This window comes from Anabrus simplex, chromosome 3, assembly GCF_040414725.1.
Source record: "Anabrus simplex isolate iqAnaSimp1 chromosome 3, ASM4041472v1, whole genome shotgun sequence".
NCBI lineage: Eukaryota > Metazoa > Arthropoda > Insecta > Orthoptera > Tettigoniidae > Anabrus > Anabrus simplex.
The window spans coordinates 280675554-280700045 of NC_090267.1; the positions used below are offsets into that span (position 1 = coordinate 280675554).

The 24492-nt window shown below is 38.7% G+C and overlaps 1 protein-coding gene across 3 annotated transcripts in view; it reads right to left on the reverse strand.

The window, feature by feature from the left end:
• LOC136866258 (bromodomain-containing protein 2) overlaps positions 1–24492 on the reverse strand; it is a 709923-nt gene that overhangs the window by 475343 nt on the left and 210088 nt on the right. For all 3 annotated transcript variants that reach the window (XM_067143061.2, XM_067143058.2, XM_067143060.2), the window contains exon 7: positions 3579–3932. In XM_067143061.2, coding sequence (XP_066999162.2) covers positions 3579–3932 — 354 coding nt within the window. The remainder of the gene's footprint in view (positions 1–3578; positions 3933–24492) is intronic.

A 24492-nucleotide genomic window follows, 5' to 3' on the forward strand; every position in this document is an offset into this window, starting at 1 on the left:
GACTGCCGACCCCTTGAAAACTCGCGAAACCAATTTCCAACTGTGGCTCTAGAGGGGCAGCCTCACCAAAAATGAGCAGCAAAGAAGAATGGCATTCTTTGGCACTTAATTTCTTTTTATAATCATAAAAAATCATTGCTCAAAAATCGTGGCGCGACAGATCCATCTTGCGCCGTGTCTGACTTAGCACTGCCTGTCCTTTCTTCACTCACTGTGGAGGAACTACCGCTAGGAGGGGTTACACGCGCATGTTCCAAGGTCGAAAAACATCGCTCTTTCAAATGAAAATAATGCCACTGTCCTCATAATTACAGTTTATGTGCTGCTAAAAACTTTCAGCATAACCTTCGTATATATCAGATGTAAGGCTAATTCCCTCCATAGGAATTTAGAATTTTTCATAACCTTCATATTACGAACACTTTTTATTCTCTTCCATTCGAATTTTCTTTAGAGAATAGCAGTCATTGGGTACCGTATTACTAATCGACTCCAACATAGCCTTCGCATGTCCACGAGAGAGCTCGCAAATGCACAGTGAGAAAACTATCCCGCACCAAATATGACCGATCACATTTTGCGGCAAACGTTTCAGTTTCCTTATTCAAACAGCGTCACCTACCCTAACTTAACCGTACTATACGTATGATGAAAAAAACCTTCAAGCACCGCCAGATAAATGATAACCTGCTCGCTATAAATTTACACGAATATAACTTTTCTGTAATTTAACCAGACATTAGAACATATAAACTAACCTGTGAAATAAATTATGCACTCTGGCACATTTCCAAGTGTATCTCATTTCTACTTAATTGCAGTATTTAGCATTAAAACTAAGCAATCGTTTAGTCAGCCTTTACTTTTAATGCGTTAAGAACATGTTATTTACGCATTTATCATGAAAATATGTCCTCTTTCATTTCAAATATTCTTTACAGAATAGCAGTCAACGGGTATTACTAATAGACTATGACATCACCTTCGAATGTCGACGAGAGAACTCGATAGTGGACACAGTGCTGAATCGCTCATAATAAAGGATGCGTCAGTATTAGGGCTCTCGCTGAACTGAAGGATAATACACAGTTTAATATAGGAATTTTGAAGGGACATCAAAATATTGTCGGTATAACGGGGTTCTCGTTATAAACCGAATTCGCTATAGCGGACTTCTACTGTATAAAGAGCAAGCAAACACAAGTTTTATGCGCCTTTTACAGTGTTCTTCGAGGACCTTTATAATGGGTGCACTGCCCTGCTGTTTTTACAGACCGTCCGGCTAACATTACCTAGATAGGTGCAAATTACATAGTATTAATAAATATTCGAGACATTCAGTGATCTAAATTATAACGTAAATGCTGTAAAGCTGTTTATTTAAATGATTATTATTATCAGCATCATCATCATTGTACAGTTCCAGTTTCCCAGGTACTGTTTATGAGCCTCTTCCACTTCTTCCTGTCCATATACAACTTGCCATGGAGAACATAATCCACTGTGCATCCTCAGGTAACTAGATCAACCTTGATCATGTCCATCCATCAGGTTTTAGGTCTTTCTGCATGTCTTTTCCCCTCCACCTGTCTTTCCAAATTTATTCTGGCTGTCCTTGTAGGCTCCATCCTCATCACATGTCCGTAGCACCGTAGTCTGGATGTGCCAATTCGGTCTAATAAGAATGTCTTTATTCTGGCTTCTTTCCTCACCTCCTCATTTTTTAACTTGTACATCTTGGTCTTCTGGATGGTGAAAGAAATTTCATCTCTGATGCTTGCAGTCTTACTGAATCTCATTTTGTGAGGGTGCAATCTTTCATACCATAGGTTAATACTGGTATGGAATAACTGTTAAACATGATCAGTTTGGCCAGATTTGGAATACTGTCATCCCATTCAAGTGTTCTTACTTGTTGGTAGAATTGAGTGGGTGCACGCAAAAATGGGCTAACCAACATTTTGTCAGAACAAGAGATAAATCAACTTTTGCAAATGTCACAAAACAAAAATACCATAAAAATAATATTTGCTTCATTATTTTAACTTTGTTACTTTTTCTAGCAAACGCTGAGTGCTCACAAACTTATCACTTGTCATTTTTACTTCTTGAAATGACTTTTTTACTCTAGCTCTTTTTACTAAATACATCCATTCATCTGGCACAAAAACACAAGAAACACTCACAGCCTATAATATAAATAGAAATAAGGTTTGCTAACCGACGTATACGGCAACGCCATCTTTACGGCCTCCTCCGTAAACGTCCGTTAGCCAGATTTTGCAATAACAAAATTGGCCTAAATAAAATGGCATAAAATTCAAAGCGTTGTATCTCCATCACACAGGATTAACTCATGTTAGCCCAACTCAAAGAAGATAGTTTGAACCTTCCACAATAGATGGCAGCACATAACTAATTTTTTCCAAATTTGTTGGTTAGCCCGTTTTTGTGAACAACCATTCAATTCTGATCCCTTTCACACTATGTTTGTAATTTCTTTTCTGACCAAATCATCACTAGAGATTACACTTCCAAGGTAAGGAAAGCTATCCACACACTCTAGCTGGTGGTCTTCTAGTTTTACACTCGCTGGACGCCCTTCTTTGTTCACTGCCATCACCACTGTCTTGGTCTCGCTGATGGTGAGGTTATATTCCTGGAACTGGGATTTTGATACGTTGAGTCTGGTCTGTACTTCCTCTTCTGTTTCACCCCAAAACACGATATCATCAGCAAAGGCCACTGCATTCAGTTCACCTCACTATTCCTTGATGTTCTTCATTATACTGTCCATAACAGTGATGAACAGTAGTGGGGACAGTGCACTTCCTTGTTGAACTCCACTCTTTGTCTCAAGCCACGATGATTGACCTTCCCCAATTTCTACACAGCTGGTACAGTCTTTGTACAACATCTGAATTTTCCTTACCAATTCTTCAGGCACATTTCTTTTCTTTTTAGCATAATTGTGTCTATTATATCAAAGTTTAAATGTTTAACTTGACTATCACATATTGTCGAGCGTGAGTGGTGTCTGGATTAGAGTGGAATCATATGTGAGCATATGACGTCTCAAACCCATATGGCACTGAACAGTAACAGAGGGGTTCCTTATGTAACATGAAAATGAATGAACAGTAGAACACTAGAAGTTCATATTACCCTTATGTCTTGTTCGTAAAAATAACACTAAAATAGTTCACTTTTTACGTAGTATTTCCCACCTGGCTGACAAAAATTCCTGGGGAGAACATTGTATAAATGTGGTATTCTTATTATTATTTTAATGTAGTATTATTCTACTGTACTTCTGATTCAAATAAAGAAAGACTGTTTTACCATGTAATATATAGCCATGGCACCTCAAAATTTACCAGTTATCGGAGCCATGTGATTTCAGATTCCCACTTGCACTGGCTATAATTTATACTATGGCCAAATTGATAAGATGATAGGGATACAGGAATACAAGGTCCATTAAAAAGAGGGAGTGAGGAAAAAGAGAAAAACCCAGGAGGCATTAAAATTTCCAATTTCATAAGCTGTTACCAATGAAAACCCAAGATTCACACTACCTGTTTAGGTAATGAATTGTGAGTGCCATGAGAGAGAGCACCAGTTGTAGGGACTGTAGTGGTAGCTGTGCTTCCTGGAACAGTAGTAGGGGGTTGAGTACCAAGAGGAAGATGCGCTGATCCAGTAGTAGTAGCAGCAGGTACTACTGGAGATGACTGAACAGCACTAGGTGATGAACCAACAGTGTTAGGAACTGTTGATGTCACAGTGGCTCCACCACCACTACTACTACTGCTAGAAGACGGTCTTCCCCGTTGACCAGTGCCAGCTGGAGCAGTGCGACCTTTTTTGCCCTTTGGACCTTTAGGAGGAGGTGGATCAATTTCAACTTCTTCCTTTGGCAAACCTGCAACCTGCAAATAAAATAATAAATTAAGCTACGGTTAAAAAAAGAAAAAAAAAAGAAAAAAAGAAAAAAAAAGGACTATACAAAGAAGAATTATGCCTGGATGGTAGTTAACTGCAGAAGTTGTTTAAGTACCAAAGTCAATTTTACAGTGTTGAACCTCGCTTGCACTTGGTAGAAGTATTTAACTTTTACATAGAACTAGACTTCTGATATTAGACAAATGACCATTTAGTTGCTTAAAGAAGTAGTGCGAAACAACACATATTTACAATTCACAGCAAATAAAAGTATAATGGAAGCATGTTATAATATAATTATTAAATTAATGTTGTAATGGACCACCTTTCAATACTATAATACGCAATATTCGAGGGCCCGGTTTCATCAACACATGTTAAATATATACTAACAAGTAGTTAGTTAATGCGGAGTTAGAAATTTAACATCTTGTTAGGTTTCTTGCGTTTCATCAAACTTTTCTTGTGAAATGTTAACTAATCGACTGTTAACTCTCCCAATATTGCGAACTGGTGCGAATCAAGGAGGCAGTGGTACGAACATGCTGTTTTACAGCGCGCTTCGATGCGTTTTTGTTTGAGCACAGCTGTAAAATATGGCGCGTGAAGTGAAACGGAATCGTAGTTCTAATTTCTCCTCCTTCGAAAAAGAGTTGTTAATTGAATTAGAACATACAGATATATATATAAGTTATTGAGTGCAAGCGCACAGATGGCTTGACGATAAAAGAAAAGAAAAGGTGCGGGAAAAGTCCGCGAGGGTTTCAATGGGGTAAACAGATACTTTTTTTTAGCGGGTATCCGCTGTCACCTAACAAAATCACTTCGTTAATTGTCCCACTTCAAACTGTGCTCCGATATGGGAGTCATTAAATATTGTATTGTAGTGTGCAGAACCAGACCACCTAGCAAGTATATCCCTGATTTGGAGGTTAGGCTCACTAATCACCTGAACATTAACAGAGAATCCCTTTCGATGACGATATATTTCGGCCCAATTGCCTCCAGGTGATTGGATTCTTACATGTGTGCAATCTATTGCACGTAGAACAAACACCAGGAAAACGGCTTACTTCATAGAAGTCGCGGATAATTTGCTGACGCTCTTCTACTGAAGGGAATGTTATATACCTCCTTCTCATGGATGCTATTGCTGCAGACACTCGACCAACAACTCTATTAACAGCGGCTTTAGAAATTCCAGCATTGTCTCCGGTCATTATGTGAAAATAACCAGTAGCAAAAACTTGTAATATTATCAGTACCTGCAACATTGGAGAAAGAGGTAAGTTTCTCTTCGTAGGATATTCTAACCTCACTTGAATTTCGTCAACAACCTTAGCAACGACTGTTTTCGATAACCTGTATCTATGAAGAAATTTCGGATCCGTCAAATTTTCAGTCATTACGTCGCTGAACTCTTCTTTGATCAGGATTGTTTTGTAAAATATCTAAATAGAGCAATTCCGCCTCGAAAGCGAGATTCACAGCAGCCATTTTGGAACAGGTTGTTAAATGCTAATGTTAGCCATTTAACATTGGAAATGGCTGATGTTAACTTTAATACGCAGTTTAACATTTGTTAATGTTAACATTTGTTGATGAAACGCAAATTTTCTTAAATCGTATGTTAAAATGATTTAACACCTTGTTAAGTACTAACATGTGTTGATGAAACCGGGCCTAAATTACATTAATTAGGGACTAGTTTCGGCCAGGGCTGGCCATCTTCAGCCTTAATGCGAAACATCTAATAACTAAACAAATGAACATGCACACAAGTGAAATAAAATAAATGAAAACAAATACAGTAAAACCTCGTTAATTCGAAGTCGTTGGGACTCAAAAATCGGACTTCGAATTACGTGATTTCGAATTAACCGCCAATCCGCAATTCAGAAGTACCAACCCTTGCCGCGTTATAAAATATTCTAAGGCCCGTTACTGCATGCATTTAACCTTGATTCACAGTTTATACCTTTCAAATGCCATGAAAAAACTATTTCCAAAATGTATACAAGAAGGTGCATTTACAGTATTCAAATAATACACTCGGATATCTCACTGGTAAACATAACCTCACGCAACGAAAGAAAGAAAGAAAGAAAGAGAGGAAAAAAAAAAAAAAAAAAAAAAGCACGATTCAAAGACGAGGAGAAATCTATGCTCGCTCCCATATGCAAGTGCTTTATTGATTGGATTACTATACTGTATGCATTTTAGATGCCTTGTATTTACACAGAAAGTACCCGATGCCCTTAAAATCGAACTTTCCTATGACTCTATCCTTGTACGATTTCCCGCCGTGGCACTTCTCTCGTACTTCAGAAATGTAGACACTTGCCGCGTCACAAAGTATTCTAAGACCCATTAATACATGCAATCACCTCGATTCACAGTTTAAACCTTTCTAATGCCATGGAAAAAACTATTTCCGAAATGTATCCAATAAGGAGCATTCACAATGTTCAAATAATGCACTTGGATAAATCGCTGACAAACATAACCTCACGCAACGAAAGAAAAAGTCGCACAATTCAAAGACGAGGATAAATTTTGCCGGTTCCCCTGTGCAAATGCATTATTTTTTTGATTTCTTTACTGTTTGCATTTTTATTATAGGCTACATGCTTTGTACTGGCATGGAAAGTTCCCGACGCTCTTAAAACATCGTGGCTTATCGAAGTTTCCTATGACGAGGGGATAAAGTATATCGCTTCCGTGTGCATTGCAACGTACTACTATGACCCCCATCCCTCACACTACGATCTCCCGGCTGGCAATTTCTCCTTTAAAACCATAAGAACGTTTGGGCTCGCATTAAAATAAAACAATGCAGTTTCACCGGCAATGTCAATGTTGTTCGGTGCCTACGAATTTATTATATTTGCCACGTTTTTTCGTCAACTGTCGGCATCGCCAGTGTTCGCGGATTATGTTTTCCCGCACACTGCATGTTGCGTGATATTACGGCGTTCCTTAAAAGGTTGAACACAAAAAAAATTCCGATTTCATTCAACTTAGCAATCATGAAGCGCACTATAGACCCACCGAAGTGAGTGCAAGTGCAGAAAGCTACCCCTCCACGTTCCGGAACGCGCATTCTATTATGACGCGGAGCGGATACATTTCGAGTTGAAATTACTCTGTAACATACTATTGTTTTAAAATGTAAAGGCAGTTTCGAATTAAAAGTCTGAATTTCGGTAATGGGGCCGACATTGTACTTCGAATTACGAATTATCCGTATTTCGAATTAAACAATTGAAATAACATGCAAAACTGTATCTCATGTTTCCGGGAACGAGAGCTTCTTCGAATTAGGCGGGATTTTGAATTAACCGATTTCGAATTATCGAGGTTCTACTGTATATACAAATTGACATTAAAAACTGGGATGAAATTATGAGTAAATTAGAATATAACTAGATTCTAAATTCTTGCATCTGGAGTGCTCATCATCAAGACTCTTTCATGTATTAATATTCATAGAACTGTAAGTTCTCACACTGCTAATCATTACTACAGTAAAAACTTAAAACATTGTGGCTTATCCAACTTTCCTATGATGGGGGGTTAAAGTTTCTCGCTTCCATGTGCGTTGCAACACACTACAATGACCCCATCCCCCACTCTGGTACGAATCCCGACTGACACTTTCTTCTTTAAAACCATAAGACCGTTTGGGTTCGCATTAAAATAAAGAAATGCAGTTTCATCAGCAATAACAATATAGTTCAGTGCCTACGAATTTATTATATGAGCCATGTATTTTCGTCAACTGTCGGCATCACCAGTGTTCGCGGATTCTGTTTTTCCGCACACTGCCTGTTGCGTGATATTACGGCGTTCTTTAAAAGGTTGAATACAAAAGAATTCCGATTTCATTCAACTTAGTAATCATGAAGCGCACTGTAGACCCACCGAAGTGAGTGTAAATGCAGAAAGCTACGGTACCCCTCCATGTTCCGGAACACGCTGTCTATTATGATGCAATAAATTTTAAGTTGAAATTACTCTGTTACATACTCATCATCATCATCATTTCCCTTTATTCAGCTGTAGCCGGGTAGGGGCAAATATGGTTCCTCTCCACTTTCTTCAGTCTTTCCACCACTCCTCCTCCAACACTGTGTCCCAGTCCAGGTTTCTTTCTATAATGCTGCGTTGGATGGTATCCTTCCATCTCAATCGTGGTCGTCCACGGCCTCTCCTTCCTTGGATTTGCATTTCCATCACCTTTTTTGGCATTCTTTCGTCGCTCATTCGCTTTATGTGCCCAAACCATCTTAGTCGGCTCTTCTCTTCTCTATTCTATCATTCATTTTTTCCACTCCAATTTCTTCCCCGATTTTCTCATTCCTTATTTTATCTCTTCTACTCTTCTGTATCATACTCCTGAAGAATTTCATTTCGGCTGCCTGTATTCGACTCTCATCCTTCTTTGTCATTGTCCAAGTTTCTGCTCCGTAAGTTGTTATGGCTACGTAATACATCTTGTACATAGTATCCTTTGCTTCCATTGGCACATCTTTGTCCCATAACATATTTCTTACACTATGATAGAAACAACTTCCAGCTTGAATCCTTTTACTAATCTCAGCATCCAGTCGAGCATTCTCCATTAATTCACTCCCCAGGTATTTAAACGTTTCCACTACTTCCAGGGGCTTGTCTGCAAGTCTAACCTGACCTTTCCCTTCTTTCTCCCCTCTAGTCATAACAAGAGTTTTACTCTTTTCTACACTTATTTTCAATCCACATTCTTCAATCTTCCCATTCACCACATTCAACTGTTCTTGAACCTTCCTGCCATCTTCTCCCCAAATCACAATATCATCTGCAAATAACATCATGTTTATTTCTCTTCCTCCATATGCTGCTTTTGCTGTTCTCATGATGTCATCCATTACTACTGTAAACAGGATTGGTGATAGAACACTTCCCTGTCTCAGCCCACTAGTTATTTTGAACCAACTTGTCCTGCCAACTTGTGTTTGCACGCAACTACAACATTCCTTATACAATGCCATGATCATTTTTATTAATCCCTGTCCAATTCCTTTTTGCACCAGACTGTCCCAAACTTTCGTCCTAGGGACACTGTCATATGCCTTTTCAATATCAATGAATGTCATCACCATATCATTCCCGTACTCCCAATGCTTTTCCATTAGTTGTCTCATTGTTGACCTTCCACTTCTGAAACCAAACTGATTTTCCTCTATCTGATTCTCAACCCTCAACCTTATTCTACTTTCCAGTATCCTTTCCATTATCTTAGCAACATGGGATATTAGAGTAATTCCCCTGTAGTTCTTCAAAACTTTCTTATCACCTTTCTTGAAAATTGGGATGATTATTCCTTTTTGCCAATCCTCAGGGACCTCCTCATTCTCCCAGACATTCCTGAGAACCCGATATGTCCACTGCAGGCCTACAGCTCCAGCTGCCTTTATCATTTCCACTGAAATTTCATCTATTCCAGCAGTTTTTCCATTCTTCATCTTTCTTACTGCCATTTCAATTTAATTCGTTGTAATTTCTTTATCCATTTCTTCGTCAACTAATTTCCTTTCCTGGTCGTCTATTGAATGACTGTCATCCGTTCTTATGTTCAGCAGCTTCTGAAAATACACTCTCCATCTATTTCTTATTTCTTCTGGCTTTGTTAAAATTATGCCACCTTCATCCTTCACAAATCTGGTGTTTACTTGATCTCTCTTTTTGTTTCTTAAGATACCATACAGTAATTTCTTGCTGCCCTGCGTATCATCTCTCAATGTCTGTGTGAATAAGGCCCAGCTTTTCCTCTTTTCTTCCTCCACTACTTTCTTGGCCAAATTCTCTTATTTTAAAATGTAAAGGCAGTTTCGTATTAAAAGTCTGAATTTCAGCAATGGGGTCGACATTGTACTTCGAATTATGAATTATCTGTATTTCGAATTATACAATTTAAATAACATGCAAAACTGTATTTCACCTTTCCGGGAACGAGACCTCCTTCGAATTAGGCGGGACTTTGAATTCACCAATTTCAAATTATCGAGGTTCTACTGTAATTCAATTTTAAATGGGAACTGGTAAATGTTGATCCCGTAGGACAACACCAATTTGAGTGGTATTAGCCGTATGCAAGTCATTGGACGCCACTATAAATAACCACCAGCTGAGAACTGCTAGATGGTGTTTCAACATAAATCAAAGTAATAAAATGAGATGCTCTCGTGGTGCTTGTTAAATCATGCTGAAATGTTGTTGGGCATTGCCAGGACGGCACATGAAGATGTGGTTAAAACAGATATATTGTGTCTGGTATCAAATTTGCAATTCATTGCGGTGCCCATGAAGTTAACCTGAATAAATGAGATAAAATTAAATTGATGAATTGAATGAGAGTGTGTGTTAGATGGCATAGGCTATATGAGACTTACCTCTAAATACGGCATGTGGTGAGTGGCCTATTGTTGCGTGTGCTTCAGACTAACTGTTATGAGATTCAAATGAAAAGGAAGGGGTTGGGAAGGGAGGGAGAGACAGGGCAAGGGGAGGGGGGAGGGGCAAGGCGTGAGGTCGTGGAGGAGTGGGGAAGGGAAGGTAGTGAAGAAGACGGGGGAGGGGAGGGGAGAGGGGAATTAAGGCAGGGTTGAAGGATGTGGGAGAAAGGATGGCTGCTGAGGAAAAGTGCTGTGAATATTATGGAAAACTGAATTAAGACTTGTTGGTTTGACATTTCTGAAAATGGGAATTAGAAGGTCAAACGGCTTTTCTGAAATTTCATTAATATTATGATTTGGGTTGAAATATTGATCTAAATGTAAGAAGCAGCTTTCGATAATGTTACCCGCGAGGCCTCACCGTGCGGTCTTTTCGTCCGCACATTCATTTATTCACTTGTAATCTGCAATGAACTTGCATCTCGTCTTGCTCTTGCTTCTCTTATCCTTCGCAGGAGAGTAGACAACGCTAGTGCAGTAACAGTTAATCTAAATATGTTGTCCATTGTTACCGGGAGGGAAAAACTCTGACCTTGACAGAAGTTGCCGTCTTTTCCACCGCGCGCGAGGCCTGGCATTTGGCGTTGTTCTTTTGTTTGTGTTCCGTACTGCGAGTCTTAATAGTTCTTTCTGCGTGTAGTGTTGTGTTTCGTGTTAGAAAACATGGATCCGAAGGAAATAGAGAGGATTGATCAACTTCTGCGAAGCGTAGAAAAAGAAGAATCAGTGAACCGAGCACTTCAATGACAATAGCGTACTGCAAGGCGCTGTTTGTTTGAAGACGACGATAGTGATTGTGAACCGTTTGACGACACTACAGCATCTGATGACGAAAATCATTCGGTGAATGAATGTGAACATGATACGGAAAGTGAGGAGTCTGGCGAACCTGAAAATGATATAGACAATCTTTGCGAGGAGCCTGATCAAGTAACACATCTGCTTGGATTCTATGCGGTCAAAAAGACTGCGCGCGAGTTCTGGCGAAAAAATATCAGTGCGAGTTCTCCTGGGTTAAGGAGGGGCCCTTTGTTGATGATTTTGAGAATTTCCATATCTTGTTTAATGTCTGTGAATTTGCGATATTCGTCATGCATTGCTGCCCCAAGCTGAAAATTGCCTTTAACTGAGCAGGTATTTGAAGGTGAATGGCGACCACGATCTAGAGAGCCAGGAATAATGGCCAAGAGGATTCGTCACACTGACCATGCATCATCCCTAATCTGCAGGCCTATGGGCTTAGCAGTGGTTACTTGGTAGGCAAAGGACCATTAAAGGTATGGTTTAGTATCGTTTAGGAGTGTTTTCTTCCTTTTCTTTTTTCTATTTGCTTTACGTTGCACCAGCAGAGATATGTCTTATGGCGACAATGGGATAGGGAAGGCCTGGAAGTGGGAAGGAAGCGGCAGTGGCCATAATTAAGGTACAGCCCCAGCATTCGCCTGGTGCAAAAATGGAAAACCACAGAAAAACAACTTCAGGGCTGCCGTAAGTGGGGTCCGAACCCACTATATCCCAGATGCAAGCTCACAACTGTATGACCCAAACAACACTACCAACTTGCCCGGTCCTAATTTATATGGGCTTGGTCGTATTACCTGAAATTAAAGATTATATCCTTTGAGACTTTTGCATGTACCCATTAAGAAGGCAGGCAATAGGGACGTAGGCAGAGAAAGTTCGCGCCAGATAGCGCTCGTGTACTACTGGGTAAGCGCAAGGCGATCGTCTTATGTTTCTCCCTGTCAGCTGCGAGTAATGTATAGAATGTGACCGAGTTTTCTGAGCTAAAGCCGATTGTGTCTTCTCTAATTTCACTCCAAGACTATATTAATTGTATAGGTATATCCCTAGAATATTACGGACGATTTTCAGCGTTTAAGCCTTAAACAGCTGCAATATGAGCTACGGACCAGAAACACTAAAACTAGCGGGAGGAAGGAAGAATTAGTACAGCGGTAATTAGAAAATTCTAACACGCTTTATTATCCAAATAATGAATGGGAGTGAGCAGGCCTTTGAGCATTGCGCATTGATAAATATATAAATGTACATCCACAAGACTTAAATCATAAATAGATATTTAAACACGCGCTTGCTCCCCTTGCTTATAGACTTCGATTCATGTTTTTTTTTTAAGGTTGATGGCTTACATGAAACTGCAGATACAGCTTTTGTCCACCACCAAAGGCATGTGAATATTCTTGAGTTTCCCAGTGCCGGTTCCTTTGAATATTTGACCATCAGCCATAAGGTGAAGATCACTATCACAAATTTCCATCTGATGGATTATTTCGTATTTAGAAAATCGTAAATAGATGGAGCACCTGTTTCCAACTACAAATCACTGTGTTATGCTGGATACAGACTTTTCAGTGAAAAGTTTGTTTTGTTTATAAAAGGTTAATTTCAGTCGGGTGAAATTCTAAAATGCAGTGCTGTGAAATCCGAGTACACAAGACCTATAATGTGAAGCTTATTTTGTGTTATGTGTGTTATATGTTATTTTGTGTTATGTGTTATAAACACATTGCTGCTGTAAGCTACGCATTAGAGAACTTCCCCAGGACTGGTATTATTCAGTGTCCAGAAACATGCAGCCAAAATTTATAAACTTTTCAGCATCCCCCTACCAAACGGTTGAGGCCAGTTAGCCCTATGAAAGTGGAATGTTTGCCCTTGGAACAAGTTTTGGTATTATAACCTCAGTTGCACCAGTTATAATAATCGAGGGGTATTTCTGTCTGAAAGCAAGGGGGCTGTTTTCAAGGGCATTTTCTCTATCAGGCCAAATGTTCAATTCTTTAAACTGGCATTACATGAAACTGATCCAAACATTAAATATTCTCCCAACAGTTGTCTTATGGATTCCGAAGTTAAGGCCTAGTTCTTTGTCAGATTTGTTGGTCCTTAGCTTCATAACTGTCAAGAAGAAACACAGTCTGGGGTCAAGAGGGAATATCTGTAAATTGTATCTGTTTTCTCCCAGAACAGCAAACACCACATTACAATGTAGGACATCTATAAATCCTGTATAAAGCAATATGGCAACAGGATTTCGCATTGTTGGCTCAACAACCAAATTACCTGTAGTATTTTTTGAGTGCTGAATGCTGATGTCTTTGAAAATGGGAGTCACAAAAATGTAACATTCACTTCTTCGGGTATATTCACGACTTCTTCCCGTACTTCAAATGAGGTGATTTAGCCCGCCTGGTGGCCATGGTCATTAAGGCGCTTAAGTCTAAACGGTCTGACACCAAGGTTAGCCGGTTCGAGTCCCGTTGGTCGAAAAAATTTTCACCATCAGAATGTTGGCCGGCAGGGGCGGGGAGGTGGTGGTATACAATTTCTAATCACTAGATTGCGTGCCAAAAGCCTCTCTGCAGTGCTCATATGGAGTGAGGGCATATGACGCTGTTAATGGTGATTCGTCCGTCGGATGGAGACGTTAAGCCTTGAGCAGACCCCTTAGTGCTATTCAACAGGAGTAGGCTATGTGCCGGCATCGGGTTTCACCCTCTCCCTACTATCATATATCACGTCATTCATTTCATCTCATTAACTCCTCTGAAGAGGTTGACATCAGGAAGGGCATCTGGTCATAAAAACCCACCACGACAGATTCATCTCACCTCATACCCACCCGACCCCATAGAGAAACGGGACAAGGATTGGAAAAAACGAACTTCAAATGAGGTGATTTCTACATATTCCGATATTGTAGGCTTATCGTGGTAATCCAGCAATTTTCTGGTGTATGGCCTCTTCCTTGTTGTTGTTCTGTTCGTGGTCCACGGAAAAAGCGATGGAACAGCGCTAGGTTTTAATCTTGATCTCTCACCTTTAAATACAAATGCATAAATTCGGTGGTTGTTATCAAAATTCCTAATCAGTTTGTAGGTAGAAAATAGGAATTATTTCCCTTCGTAAATCGCACTTACCCAACCAAGTTTTCATGAAGTCACCGGGTTGAAAATAATGGGAACACACTTTAATATTTTCGGTCAGATTCTTCTCACTGAAATGTTTCCTTCTAATAGCATGTAACCATTTCTTCCTCATTTCTTTATTTTGTGGAAACTGGTGAAACGAAAATGAGCTTCCCTGATATTTTCAAAGAGGAACACTGCAATAGCTAGGCATAGTCACGAAAATAACAATTTAAACAACTTAAATTCGTGGATATTTAGCGGCATGAGTACAAAGAAGACAAATGAAGAGCGCATTGCGCTTACCCAGTACAACAGCAGTGCGCTCTATCGGTGCTAGTTCTATACATCCCTATTACAATGAGATGGTTCTGGAAACTTGGGCAATATGTAGATTAAAATCAGGAATAATACAAATACATATTCACTGATCACTTGGAAACGAAATGACAAAAGAAACCGAATTCATATCTTAATCAATTTGACATATAAGGGCCTGTACTACGACTGTCAGGTAAACAGCCAGATACGTAGGCTGCAGTTTTGCAAACTAGAAGTTAAATATTTTCTTGCGTACTACCAGCGGATTTTAAAGACGGTATTGTAATGCGGAAGACGTAGTAACATTTTTATTGAGTTGGTAATAAGGTTACTGAAAATATAGTGAAATTTAGCGTGGTGGTATACGTGTTCCCTGGTGTTTTTCTTCGTTTAGCTCTATTCCTTTTGAAATTGTATTACGAGAATCCAATATCAGACTCTTATTAAGCCATAGTGTGGAAATTGAGGTCAAAAACAGAATTAGGACTGAAATCTACACATACGAAGAAATGTTGAAATTAGTTAACTGTATAACGAAGCTGAAACTGTTATGGAAAATAAAAAGACTGAAAATGTAATTTGGACGCAAAAGTTTAGATTCAGGTTATGTATCGTTTTTCGTCGAGTACTATTTACGAGGGTGCGCATTACGGCAAAAGTAAAGTTCATATTCGTAATTCATGCCACTGATGCAGCATAGTATCATCAATTTTATTATTAATTCAATTTATTGTTTGCTCATTGAATAAGTAGTTAGTTTCTTTCTTTTCAATACAATGTGAGAATAGTAATTAGCAAGCATTTATCTCACTTTTAATGTAAATACTTATAGTTGCAAGTTGTTATGAAGTAAAAGAAATATAACCTCCTTAACATCCTCATTCGATGGACGAATAGCCATGAACAATGTCTTATACCTTTACTCCATATGTGCGTCGCGGATAGATTTGGAATAGAACCCACGCTTTTGACACGCATTCTAATGATAAGGAAATGTGTACTATCACCTCTAGTACCCTAAAGAATAACATTTAGAACGTAAACATTTTTTAAGACTATTGGGATTCGAACCCACGAAAATCTGCATAGCAGAAGACGATGTTGCCCTAACGACCACAGGTACCCATAAAGCTTGCTGTTCAATTGCTTGTGTGCTATTCATATAGTCAGTAGCAACAACTTGCTGGCTAGGGATATCTTTAAAGAATTCTGTGATAGCTGGACAGGAAGCATGACATACTTCATAAATATATACATAGATTACATTCTAACAACTTAATTTTGTACAGCATCATGCAGATGTAGATTCATCTTGACGTGTAGCCATCTCGATACCTACAAGTAGCGTCCCCGATAGGAGTGAAGTCCCAGATAAGAGCGTTAACTGTATCCACAACTTCGGCATAGCTGACCTCGAGAACAATCTCCCAGATTGCAGGTATACGAAAGTCGTAGTACACGCTTCCAACCGAACTTCCAGATTAATGTGCAAACTGCAACATAAATTTAAACCACACTTTTATCTGGCTGTTGTGGTACAGGCCCTAAGTTGTTTTCTTTAAAGGGCGACATTTATGTTGCTGTGTGTATCGCAACGTAAAAGCCACCAGGAAACACCGTTATTCCGGCCGGCAGTCACCCGTAAGCGGGGAACGGCAAATAGTGAGTAATAATAAAGTAGAGGCCCGCTATACTGAGAACAGCATATAACGAGAACTCTCTTGTAACGGCAGAAGTTTCCTGTACCTTGAAAATTCCTATAATAAACCGCGTTATCCCTCGGTTACAGCAAGAATCCGATCAATGATACATCCATTATTATGAACAATTAAACGTGGGTTAATTTTTCCGTTATAGATATTTATGCTCTCCAGCGATAATGTTCAATGCAAACGATCATCATCAGTATGTTTTTCACGCTATGTGCACTAGCGAGTTCTCTCGGCGACATTCAAACTCGAAGGGGATGTCGGAATCAATTAGTAATACTCGCTGACTGGTGTTCTGCAAACAAAATTTGAAACTGAAAGAAAATATGTTTCCGTAATAAATTCATAGAGAACTGGGCCGATAGGAGTAGGCAACTCCTCAGAAATAGAGGTTGAATAAACGATCGCTTAATTTAATGTTATGTACTGAAATTAAGTAACAATGTGATACACCTCAATATACGGCGGCGCAGAGTGGATTTTTCATTTTAGGCCAGGTTTCTTCAACTCTATGTTAAAATTTACTTAAATGTTAACTAACAATTGTCATTAATTTAACACTTCCTTTCAAAGTACCCTGTTTCACAAACAGATTTCCAACTTTTGTTTCGAAACAATTGTTAAAGACAAACACATTTCCGTGAGATTTCTGAATGCGTTTCGCAGTGAGCCTCTTTTGTTTCTTTACATAAAGTGCTCCTAGTGGTGTGTTGAAATAGTATTTTGTCACACAGACACATGGTAGACAAGGTAATGGTTAGCGGAGACCGGTAAGACGTCAACAGGTCAAGTAAGAGGCAACAAAAGCATAATTATGATGAATGCGAGTCCGGCCCTGCAGTGTAGGGGGCAAGGGTCCGCCAGTCACCCGGCGGCACCGGGTTCGATTCCCGGCTGGGTCAGGGCTTTTTAATTGTAATGATTAAAATCCCTGGCCTTGGGACCGGGTGCTTGTGACGTCCTTAATCTTCCTTTTCTCACACACAACATTCCACACTACCGCTATTCCAATTACACACAGGTTCATACAATATGGTGCCAGTAGGGGCAAAAGATCCGCGTGGGTCGACGCTCCGAAAAATATCATTTAAAAAAAATGATGAATGCAAGACAAATGTTGTTATAGTTTCAATTTAAAATTATGAGAGTGAGCTTAAAAAATGAAACAACGGACTGTTATATCACAACATTCGATATAGCCTATTCTTATCACTGGGAAAATGTGATAATTGAAATGTTTTGAATGATTTGCGGGCATTCTGATATTGTGGGGAAATTAATGTAATGCCTTGTTAATGTTGTAATGGCAGCAGGAATTCTTTGCAGTATTCTACACACTCTTTTCGTGCACTCGTGAACATCGTCACCTACAATTACACAAGAACCTCGTTTATCCAGATTAAGTGGGATCGGAACTGATCCGCATTATCGGAAATCCGGAAATATTAAGAAAAAATGAATACAGCACGTTATATGATCTATCAACGTAAGTTGTATAGCAATACCTTTTCTGAATTGCACAATAAATATCAACACAATTTTCGTACATTTGTGACTGTTTTATGCACTAAAGTAATGTGTGATTTTTCTGTTTTACATTTGCATAGCATTTGTGCACAGCACGAACACACTTTACTAACGAAAGTTCTGCCGGTGCAGTGCAGTTTCAGTTAAGGATTCTAAATAAGCCCTCAGTTCGTCCAGCTGCATTGTTGCCTCTCCATGAGTCATTGTTTCTTCTGATGGAGCGCAGGTTTCATTTTCGAATTCACTACCAGTGAATTAATAGTGCATTACATTCAGAAGAGTGTGGGTTCGAATCCCACCTCGGCAGTCCTGGGAATGTTTTTCCACGGTTTCCCATTCTCAATAAGGGGCAAACACCAGGGCGGTACCCTTGATATACCATAGCGGAATTACTTCCAATTCCTATTCATAACTATCTTTGGCGGAAAAGACATTCAGAAGAGACGCCGCCGTAAAAGAAATACTGTACAAGTAAAAATAATTTTTTATTATTTTCGATCTGGATAAACCGGAGATCCAGATTAATGAGGACCGGATAAAAGAGGTTCTTCTGTACATGAAAAGTGTCTCAAGCATAATATCTAACAAGTAGAGGCCAGACCCTGCGGTCAACTGATTTCACAGAGCTTCAATGTACCTGTGGGGGGACACTCGTGTTTATCCGTCTTAGTAATAAATGGTACATAACTTTTATACAAGGTTTATACATCGATTGTGTGAAATTCGTTACTAATAAACCATGTATAAGCCTCCTCTGTATATATCTGTTATAGTTATTCATTGAATTGCTTATACAGACCAGGACCCTTGTAAAAGCGCTGTATAGCAGCGAGTAGTGGAAAAAGAAACGAGTGTGCAGTTTATTTGTCTACAGTAATATAATCGTGGTGAAATATTTGACTTATCCATTTTTAACATTGAACACACGTTGAAAGAATGGACGATAACGTTGATGATCTCACAATATTTTAAACATAGAAGACATACACCATTCAGAGGCTATGGAGGCTAGACATCTTCGTAAAGTAAAATACTTTAAAGAGACGGAATGACAATGAATAACTATTAAAAAAATGATGGTTGGGCGTATTTTAGGGGGGCGTATTTTAGTGTAATACTGTGTTACTGCTTAATAGACTTTTGATATTGCAAGTTTATATTATACATTATCTGCCCCTACAATGATCTTTCTCAAATTTGAGTACCTATAAAATGGGACATATTCCTCGAGATAAAAAATGGCGTAACTTAAAAACCATACGTAACATAATTTCTATACTTTGTAGTTGAATACGCAGAGATATGATGTATAAATGCCTAATAGAAACTTCTTTGATCAAACATTTCTTTTAAGCTACAAGACAGTTTTTCCTTTCGCCTGGAAAGTAAGGATTTTGGAATGTGTACACTTTCCAACTCGCCGATTCAATTACAATTGGTTACGTTTTACGTACTACCCCAGTTAGGATCTACCAATCTTTTCTTAAGCCTTTCCATTTCTTTTTTTTAGGCGTTCATTACACAAGCAAGCTGAAGAAATGTTGATATCAGTATAAGCCAATTTCCAGCTGTCTCACTCAGTGTTGCCACTGCCTTTTCGTTATGCCGTGCTACTGTGCGACTTTCCGGAAAGTTTTGCTCGTAGATAACCAGAAGAAGCGATCATAAAGGCAGTGAATGTGCGAAATACGTCAGTGAACTGCAGGAAGAGATTCCTACACCTAGGAACGAGTGTATACGTGCTGTATAGTAATGAAATGCGTATACCTCGTTTACTAGTAAGAAAAATGTAAAACGCTTATACAGGGTTTATTCACTGTATAACTAAACAAGAGTTAAGCAACTGTATAAGGACTTTTTATGAGTAAGACGGTAAGGGTTTAAGTCCATACGCTTTTGTTTTTGAAAAAAAAAAAAAAAAAAAAAAAAAAGAATTCAGATGTCATTACACAGAATCCGCTTCGGACAAAGTGGAGGTCATAGAACACTAAAAGGCGAACAAATTTTACTTAAACATGTCAGGTCCACAACCTAATAACTTCTGAAAAATTGATGAATCCCTGATTCCAATGCAAGGCATATATACTCGGGAGTTACATCACAGCGAAACTGAGTGGTGGCCTAGTGGTCATCGTACTTGTCTGCGAATCTCGTAGACGTGAGTTCCAGTCTCGCCGCAGCTATAATTTTTGTACAAAATAAATAAATATTTGAGGGAACATTAAGAAAAAAATTGGAACAAAAATATTTACCAAACTGTAATACACTTTCTTATCTGCCTGAAATATATAGGCTTAAACGTTCTCACAGTTACTGCTGGGTCTCTTTCAAAAGCGTATTGACCTAAACGCTTATACATGAGTTACTATTGAGCGTACCCAACAGGTACATTAAGCTCGTTGAAATCGAATGGACGCAGGGCTCACCCTTCCATGTAATATCTATAAACAACTTCTGCACCAGAGACACTGATAAGTTTCAATCTGTTGGAAAATCTAACCTATTTTCAATATCATCTAGTACCTTGTTCATTATGGCTTTGGTACTTAGAAATATTTCTTTTGACAACTCTAAAAAGTAGTTATTTCTTAATGTGGGTCGTCCTTAGCCTTCTTCAGTTGTGTTTATAAATAGTCTTCATACAGCAGTAATGCTTCAAACTTACAAGTTCTACATGCCTCCATTCTCAAATTTTAGCAGCTGTTAAGATGTTTAACATAGGGCTGCTGCCAGGTTAATTTAACACAAGTATTAACAATTTATTAGAGTTAATTTTGTAAAATTATGTGTTAAGTCTCCTTAACAGCAGAGTTAAAACACTTAACATTTGTTGAAGAAACCGGGCCTTAGAGTTTAGTTTATTCAGTATACCCTTGTTTGAATGTTTCTGCAGTGGACTAGGAAAGAATGTGTTAAGCGAGAAAAAATACTATCGAATACACAAATCGAACTATGCAACAGGGATATGTAAGCAGTTGATGCTTTTCCCGAGATGCTTATATGTTGTGTATGTATGGGTACAGTGAAAGCTATACGCTATCTACCGTTTCTTCAAGATGAGAGTACTAAAAGGAATGAAAAAGGCGAGAGAACGAATAAGAAACTATTTTCAGCTGAGGCTTGTTAACCCGATGAGTGGTACGTCCGCCTACAGACAGGCTGAAGCGTCTGGACCACCACTGCTACGCCGTTCCATACACGATGCACGAGAACTTTAAATTATTTTTAGATTCCCTGTTCAATCTTGAGTGCTTATTCGATCTCTGGCATGTTCTGCCATTTCAGTAATTAACCACAGCGGAAAGTGATGACGAAGATGATGACTTCAACGAATTGTTAAGCGATTTTGAAAGCGAGAGTGATACTGAGAGTGCTGAAAATATTGTATGTCAGAAAGAAACAGAGCCTCCTCCTAAACAAAAGAAGAAAAACACAGCGAGTTCAAAGTCCACCAGAGTTTCAAATAACTGTGACAGACTCGGTAAGCGAAGTAGTGTTTGGTGACATTCCCAAAAATGTGAACAACTGTAAATATATACAGTAGAACCCGATTTATCCTAAATATAGGGGGCGGATCCACTTCGGTTGAAGCAGAATTTCGGATGACACATGGTAAATATTTTCGGAAATTAAATGTCAAAATAAAAATGCATGAACTCGTTTAAGGTGCATACTGTATATTAACATTAAAATGTTTGCATGTTACTCATTGTATAGAATCAGTGATTTTCCTCTGAATTTTTCTTGGTGCAGTGCTGTCATGCAGCTCTGTCGCGCCACCGTTTAATCAACAAGACATCAGCTGGTGTAGGTTCAATGCTTTGTTCAACAAAGTGCTAAGCCACCTGAAATAATGAAACATATTTGGTTACTACTGAACTGAATACTGTATACAGTAATTAAAGCCTGTGGTACTGTATTTGGATAAAAATTCGAAGTCATTCTTACCTCCAATGCATTAAATTCATCGTCTAATGTAATTACATTCTCAGAACTGCTACTGTCAACGTCGGAGTCGTCTGCAATAATCTTCATGACGAGAAATACAGTAGCAGTAGTAGTAGTAGTAATAATAATAACAAATCCTGCTTGTTCAAGAAAAAATGTATCGTGGAACGAACTAGAGGGAAAGAAACTCTTTTTGTTTTATGCTACACATGCATTCTGGCATAAGTCATAATATAAAAATAGGGATTTCCTAGTAGCTCTCAGCACATACAGCAAGAGAATTACTAGTATGGACGGCTAAGAATGAGAGAGTAAAAACAAAATATTAATACAATTTTGCCAGAGCATCTTGGTTAAGCCAGGTTCCAGTTAAGCGGCGTTCTACTGTAGTGTGCATATTTCTACCTTAGTGTATTCTCAAACAGTTCATAAAGGACATGGGTTATTCCATTTTCAAATTACACAGCAACAATGATCATTGTAATCTGTTACAAAACATTACGGCTGGCATGTCATATTTTCAAGAAATGTCATTCAAATTTGAAACACTGAAGATAAATATGTTTTGCAAGAGGTGATGGACAATTTTATGTAAATACAGTGGAACCTTAATTCTCCATTTTTGAAGGAACCACGAAAAAAAAAAAAAAAAAAAAAACAAACAAACAAAAAAAAAACAAAAAAAAAAACAAAAAAAAAAACCGTACAACACGGGGGAAAATCCGGGAATGAATGAACCATAAACAATTTGGCTACACATCGCAAAAATGAAATGTGTAGGCTATACTTATAATCTTACGAACACCCCTACACCAAACCAAACTACAGCCCCAATGGGCCTTCCGCCTACTAACAACCGACTGCGGCTTGGTCCGGGGGCGACGCATGGTCAATGTCATGAATCCTCTCGGCCATTATTCCTGGCTCTCTAGACAGACGTCGCCATCTCTCCATTAAAAAGCTCTCCAATTAAAGGTAATCGCGGAATGAGTGAACCTGGAAGCAGCCCTCATATCCAGGTAAAAATGCCCGACATGGCCGGGAATTGAACCCGGGCCTCCGGGTGAGAGGCAGGCAAATTAGACCACGGGGCCGGCTTCAAACATTAATTATCGGTACGCAACTTAAAATCTCGAAACTTTATGTTCAGTTTTACTGAGAAAACTTTTGTCAGTTTCCTCTGAAAACAACCTTCAGTTCAATAATTTTGATCAGCCACTCTTTGAAAAATCTTATACTCGTGCAAGCAACAATCGACTACAAGTAGTTTTTAATTCTCTAATCTAATAAAGTTCTGCGATACATTATGTTAAATTTTGCCAGTCACTAATCACAAACAAATTGGAAAGAGAAAAAAATATCATTAACACTTCTGAAATTACGGTTATTCCCAACCTTGACTCAGCTGGAAAGCGTGCTCGCTGCACAAATGATACACAGTTTTTTAACGTAACGTGCACTAAAAATGACTGCAGTTTTTTTTGTTAAATGTTAACACAAAAGCGTGAAATTCCCAGCCTCATATTAGGACCTAAACAGTAATATGCAATCCCAAAACCTTCCATGACTTTATGTACAGCATGTAAGGTGCAACATCTCTTCTGGTTTTGATAATATAATAGTATACGATAATATTAAGATACTAAATTTGTGTTACTTGAGGAGTTTTAATTCCTTCCTGAAAGCCCAGTGACTATACAGTGCCCTGAGGAAGGTGCTGAAAACCTCTTCAGCGATTCACTCGAGAAAAATTAAAAAAGAAACATGTAACCCTGAACATAATGTACAGTAGATATTTTCCAAGTGCGAATATCCGACGAAACTCGTTCGGTTTTCAACTAGAGTTGCTGAAATATGCTCCGTCTCCTTCCAATTGCTGTGGACTCCGACGTTTCTCTGAACAATACCACCCGAATGTGATGCTAAGATGGTCCCTTAAGCAAGTTCACCGCCGATCGCTTTTCCAGTAAGGTAGAGGACTTCCTCAATTTACCACAATGACGGGACGTTAATATCAAGATCTGTAAGTATGCAGTAGCCGTCCCTTCGTGAGCTACAGTTTCTTGAAAAAACGCGTGATCGAGGATTAGGCATTGATGGGACTGAAATTTCTGGACGGTTGATCTGGTAAAACGTTTCTTCGAGGAATGGATAATGCAGGATTTTTACAACATGATTTAATGAGGATGCTCGCAGGACCACGTAATTTGAACGAGTAATGCGGGAAAACGTAGTTTCCAGGAATATATAATTGATGTTCTACTGAAATGTGTATATTTTATCTTTTGTGTATTCTCTAACAATTCTTAAAGGACATGGGTTCTTCCATTTTTAAATTATTAGACATCAACAATGAGCAGTGTAATCTGCTACGCGACGCTATGGCTGAAAGTCTCAAATGAGACAAAACATGTTCTAAAGTATATACATTTTTATATTAAATAGTTTTCACTTGTCAAGTGAAGTGTATTGATTGGTTGGACCATTAAACATAACACAGGTTCTTAATTTGAACTGTTTCAATATGGATCTATATGATGAAGTTCGTAAATTGTAATAAATTGTTGTGTTTTACGAACTAATACTGGTTAAATTTTGTCATTTTCAAGTGCT